The 6,000-nt window shown below is 39.5% G+C and overlaps 1 protein-coding gene across 7 annotated transcripts in view; it reads right to left on the reverse strand.

Moving 5' to 3' along the window:
• The window catches only part of ush2a (Usher syndrome 2A (autosomal recessive, mild)), a 213,748-nt gene that overhangs the window by 135,820 nt on the left and 71,928 nt on the right, over positions 1–6,000 (reverse strand). For all 7 annotated transcript variants that reach the window (XM_005915042.3, XM_042214207.1, XM_042214198.1 and 4 more), the window contains 2 exons: positions 5,369–5,544; positions 4,977–5,124 (listed from right to left, as the gene is read on the reverse strand). In XM_005915042.3, the coding sequence (XP_005915104.1) occupies positions 4,977–5,124; positions 5,369–5,544 (324 nt within the window). The remainder of the gene's footprint in view (positions 1–4,976; positions 5,125–5,368; positions 5,545–6,000) is intronic.

Consider the following 6,000-nt stretch of genomic DNA (forward strand, 5'->3'; position numbering starts at 1 on the left):
TTCTAAGTGTGAATTGTTGGTCTGTCTTATATCTTATCAAAAAGTGGCAACTGTCAATTTTTTAGCCCACCTCCAACTTAGGAGGACCAACTTTATGTTAATAAAAAGATTTGTACATTAGCAGCAAAACAGCACAACATTAATATGAAAGTAAGTTTAATGATCCTCTGGGATCATCAAGGCATTTTCACCCAGAGGACTGCCACTCACTGGATATTCTCTCTCTTTCTGACCATTCTCTGTGAATCCAAGAAGTTATTTTGCATGAAAATCACAGTAAATTAGCAGTACTCAGAAAAGCCCTTCTGACATCAAAAACCATGCAATGTTCAAAGCCACTTAAGTCACCTTTATACCCATTAACCCTTCTTTATACATGTCCAAACCATCTCAACCTTGCTTCTCCTACATTGTCTATACTCATTTCTAGCCTTGTCCGTTTTGTTCACTCCCAATGAAATTTTTTGCATCTTCAACTTTGCCACCTCCAGTTTGGCTTCTTGTCTTTTTTTGTGTCACTATCTCCAAACTACACATTATAACAGGTCTCACAACTTATAAACCCTTTACCCTTGCTGCTATCCCGTCAAAATTCACACAGTATTCAAAAATCTAGTTAAAAAGTCCACTGCCCTCCCTCTTAGACGTTTCCATTTCCTCTTCTCTTGTTTTTCTTTCAGTGTCCAGCTTCACATACAACCCACTGTAAGCCTTTGTCACCTCCTGCTACTTTCTTCATCCTCTTGACTATCCCACTGTTTCTTTGCTAACCTCTTCATTTGAATACGTTCTTGTACTTCCTCATTCCACTGCCAAATCTCATTGTCTTCTGTTTCCTTTCTGTCCATTTGACAGAATGCGTATTCTCGGAAAAGTGGTGGAGGTGAGCTGGCATTTGTTTGAAGCCAGCTCACCTCCTGCAACCACTTTTCCGAGAATGCGCGCTTCCTTTGCGGTTCGGACTCCTTCTGACATTTCTTTGGAGGTGGAGGAACACCAAAGTAATTGCTTAAAGGAGCTTGCTTCTTCGACATCTTTAAGAGTTCTAAACAAATGTCTGTCCTTCTCCAGAAAATCTTATGTACGCAAACGCGCGTTGCAACTTCTTATCTGGTGCGCGTCTTTTATTTTGACAGCACATGTGCACCTGCGAACCACTTCTGTGCACCCCTGACTATGCTTTCTTTGTCATCTGGTGACTCTTCCTTACCACACAGAGCCTGTATCAACTACTCGCCGAACTCTGAACGACATTCTTCCTCTGCCTTCACTCGCTTCCTCTTCTTGATACCTAGAGCCATCATACAGACTAACATCTGATGCTGCCTAGCTACATTTCCCCCAGATAATGTAGACATAATTTACCTGAATGCACTTTCCTCCTTATATATGACCCATGTTTTTTCTTCTTGAAATGCGTGTTTAACAGGCAGGTTAGAGGTAGCAGCCAGTTAACATGCCCTCTCTATTTGTGCACCAACATGTCAAATGTCATCCAGCAGCTTATGTTCTTTGATCACTTAATCAGTTATTGCATTACTGGGGATAATATCTACTAGCATAAATTAATATTAGTTCCCAGCAATGACCGGGTTGTATTTCGACACAAGTCTAAAACACAATAAAACCTGGACACAGATGTCCATATTAGAGAAAAACATTTCAAATGTGACAGAACTATAGGATAGTGTTATCGTTGTCGATAGAGTTTGAGTGTGTGTTCATGTTTGAATCATGAAAGACAGTTTCTTTCTTACTGACCAGGCTGATTGTACAATCTGGTTGTATATTTTCTGCATGTCACGTATTCATTTATTGTATCTGCTTGTTCATTTAGTGAAATTAACTTAACATTATGACACATCAAGTTTGACAAAACCCACTTGCTTTATTATGAGTATATGGAAAAACACACCACACATACACACACAAGGTTAACAGTCCACCAGAAAGGTTAATTTTAGCTGCCGACATGGTAATGAAGCAGCTAAATCATGGGCCAGCTCCCAGGAGCAATTGTGCGTGTGCGTGCACACGCGCGTGTGTGTTTCCTGTTTTTACAGCAACTGTCATGTCTTAACAGGCTCTTAGCATACAGTTACACCATGCACATAAGCACACCACTTATTGACATGGCGATCCCTTGCCATGCATATTTCTCTTCTCAAGAAGGGCCTCAGGCCAATTATGCGTAAATCAATAAAGTTCCTGTTCTGTTGAGTGGTGTTACAGTGTGAGTGCACGTGTGTGTATGTGTCTCTGTGTGCATGTCTTGTAGAACAAGACTTTATGGATGTAGGATACATAAAACATCACCATCAGACCCTGATTAGCCACTCACTTTACTTTGTGATCAATAACTTTGTGGGAAGATACACACAGACTGAAACAATTGCAAATGCATCAACACAGGTGGACAGGAGACCTCTTTCCTTGAGTCGTTACGTCTGTCTCAGTGTGCGCGCTAATGTTTAGTCATGTGCTTCGGTGTAACTCCGGTGGATTCACAGATGCTGTCTGTTCACTTACAGCAGATGGTAGCTGGCTCTAATGGCCCAGCGTCATGTGTGGAAGATTTATCAGAGCATCTGTATCATGCTCAAGTACACCTTATGAGGAGTACCACTGAATGTGAAGATATTTCTACTACAGAGGTTTTTTCAGGTCATGTTCCTTTCATTCAGCTTGCAAGAGAAAAGCTGGAGACCTTTTTGTTGACTAAAGGTTTCAGTCAACAAACAGTTTGGTGTCCCAAATAGGAAGGGTTTTATTAATTGTGCTGTAGCCAGTGCTGAGGCACTTCTTTATTAGAAGGGCAAATTTTAAGATGTGCACATATGTACAATCCAAGATTGTCTCTGCAGGGGGAAACAAGAAGCAGAGCAGAAAGCAATGAGTCAATCCAGATTTTACAGGCTGGGAAAGAGCTCCAATGACGAAAAAAAAAGATTAATAAAAAAGTGCTAGCCCCCAGCCTCTCCAGCATCTATGACATAAATTTAAAGATTCTAGGTGATTTTCAGAAAAGTTGACCTCTGACCTTGAGGTTGAGGTCACTGAGATTTGAACTCGTCTGAGATTTTTATTAGATCTACCTATAGTGTCAATTAGAAAATCCTAGATGGCATCTTTCTCAATTTATTGTGTTCACAAGATTTTCAGAAAACTTGACCTCTGACCTTGAGGTTAAGGTCACTCTGACTCATTCAAGACTTTTAGTAGCTGCACCTACCAAAATCCTACGCTGCCTCATTCTCAAGTTATCATATTGACAAACGTGGGTGTCCATATGTTTGACGACAATACCCCATTAGCCTTATAAAAACCTCTTTATTTTGGCAGTAGACTTCTAATGGGGTTATTAGTGGTCCAAAAAGTACATAACTGTAGACAACTAACAACAGCATGCAAAAAGAGGCTTTTCCAACAGATGCATTTGAAGTAAAACCAAACAAAAATAAAAAAAAAGCCAGCAGCTTTTCAGAATTTGTATAATTCTTCTAATTACAACTCCCTACTGATATGCTACCATGTTTTTATAAAGGAATGTAACAGTATTCGCCCAGTGCATGTTAGATTGAGGTCTTAAAGATTATTGTTAAATATTTTTTGTCAAGTGCAAAGATTATTGCTAAACTGAAAGAAGAAAAAAGTAATCTGATGCAGCAGAAGCTTAACACCCAGTGGAGGAGCAAACGCTATGCAAATTGTTTTGAGATTAAAAAAAAAAAAATCTGCTAAATGGCATATGCCATTATCATTTCTTATAGTTGAAACAAAAGACATCTTTGGCGTTGGATGAAACAAAACGGTGGCAACAGATGTGGCTGTTAAAAATACATTCAAAAAGTCAACTGGGTACAATAAGCCATATTGAACTGTACTGTATTACAGTCAAGAGAAGTCTTTGGAATCACTTAAAATAAACATTGTCGCTGTGTCAACAGATGTAGCCATTAAAAATACATTTAAAAAGTCCACCAATTACAATATGAAGCATCATTCATCACAATAAACACAAGGAATGACTTTTTGAGAATTGTATGAAATGAAAATATTCCCTATGTCAACAGATGTAGCTGTTCAGAATATGTTCAAAAGCTGAATTCCCTAAGCAAGTATTTATAGATGAAAGGTTTTTGTTTTACAACTCTGCGCGCCCATTGTCTATTCACCTAAAGAGATAAACAAAACAAAAAAGACAAAAACATAACATGAGCAGCAAGCGTAGACACCGTGAGTGAACAGATGGAAAAGTGTGTTGCACGGTCAAGTGCGCCTCTGAGTGCAATATGTATATTTCAGAGTGATTCATGTTCCTCTGCTGCCATGTGCTATTTGTGTGTGAGCGAAAGAGCCCAGCAGATAGCAAGTGAAAGATGGACAGGGAGGGGGGGGCTGAGAAAGCAACAGACTATCAAGACAGACAGAAAAAGACATTAAATCAGAATTCTGTGTGTGTCCATGTCACCGTCCACTGATCAATTAGTGCTCATCTAGGCACCAGAGATTTGTGCCTGAGTTATTAAACATAGCTAATTCATCCTACTTCCATAAAGGTTATAAATCCACAGAAGAGCGAGAGGGATTGTATATGTGTTTCTGTAATTCTGTGTGTGTTTGATTCATGGCCAGCAGGAAGTGTGTGCTACGCCACATTTTTCTCCTTGTAATTAACAGTAAATTGTTTTTACTGCCATGCACCATGAATATCCCCCCTAGTTAACATGACCAATGCTGTCGCCACTCAAGTACCCGATGACTGACTGAGTGCTTTTGGGTGTGTGTGTGTCTGTTTGTGTGTGCATATGTCAGAGGTTTGTTTTGCAGTTGTTATGCAAACACCACACTATGTAAAATAACTACTATTATACTTTAAAAAGACAATATTTGGGAACTATCAGTATTTCATTATTGCCGAGAAGCGTGCATTTGTTTATGTCTGTGTGTGTTTTGCATAAATCTTTATGCTCTACCTGCTGGTAAGGTCCATCCAGTGCTTGGCAGACTGGTAATGCAACCTGCTTTTGTGCAGAGTGTGACAGTGAAGTTGTACACGTGATAAGGTTTCAGTCCTTTCACTACGTAAACTGGATGGGATGATGGGCCCACTCTATGCAACGCCTGCAAAACACAGGGACAAGGAATATAAAAACAGAAACAGAAGAAAACAAAGAGACTATCCCATTTTTTTTTGTTTTTAGAAAATTCCTACATTGTGAAAAGTTAGTGAAAATGACCTAATACGAAAGCATTTATCTTCAAAATAAATGTCATTTGCTGTATATTACATTTCTGCCAGGGAAGCTCTTTTTTTTGGTAGGTTGTCCTGGCAATTATTTCCAATTTTATGTGTGAATGTGCTTACCTGACTAATAACCGGAGGGGCATATGGATTGTTGGTCTGTTCGGTTAGCAGGTTGACCCGATATTCTGTCACCTGTCCTCTGGCGATGACCCCGTGGTCTTCAGCAGTGCTCCAGGTTACTTTAAGACTGGTAGACGACAGTGCGGACACGTCTGGAGGAGCCATAAACTCTGGCACTGGAAACGCATATTGCACCGTTTTCATTATCAGACCTCCATGCCACAGATCAGCTATTTACAGAGATCACAAAGAGCATAAGCATATCCTAAGCTAACACACAAGTTATTACAGGGTAAAGTAAATCTGATTTCAAGCTAACACTCTAATACACATTGTGACTTTTCAGGGGGTCCGTAGATTAGGCATTTGTCTATCTGTATACAGATTTAATTTCAATGCAGCCAAAATTATGTATAAAGCAGCATTATAAAGGTTTTAATCAGAGACATTTACACCGAGGAAGACCGCAACCTGCTCTCTGAACAACAGCTCTTTCCTGCTAATTTCTTCTTATGTAGCTTACAAACTTGTAACAAACTGAAAACAAAGTCACCAATGCAAAAAAATATTTTTACAGCAGGGTAAATAGTTAGCAAATCAGCAATTTGCAGCACAGCAGACACCAAGTACAG

The sequence above is a fragment of the Haplochromis burtoni genome, unplaced genomic scaffold (assembly GCF_018398535.1).
Source record: "Haplochromis burtoni strain Fernald_Lab_line unplaced genomic scaffold, NCSU_Asbu1 Contig_11, whole genome shotgun sequence".
Lineage (NCBI taxonomy): Eukaryota > Metazoa > Chordata > Actinopteri > Cichliformes > Cichlidae > Haplochromis > Haplochromis burtoni.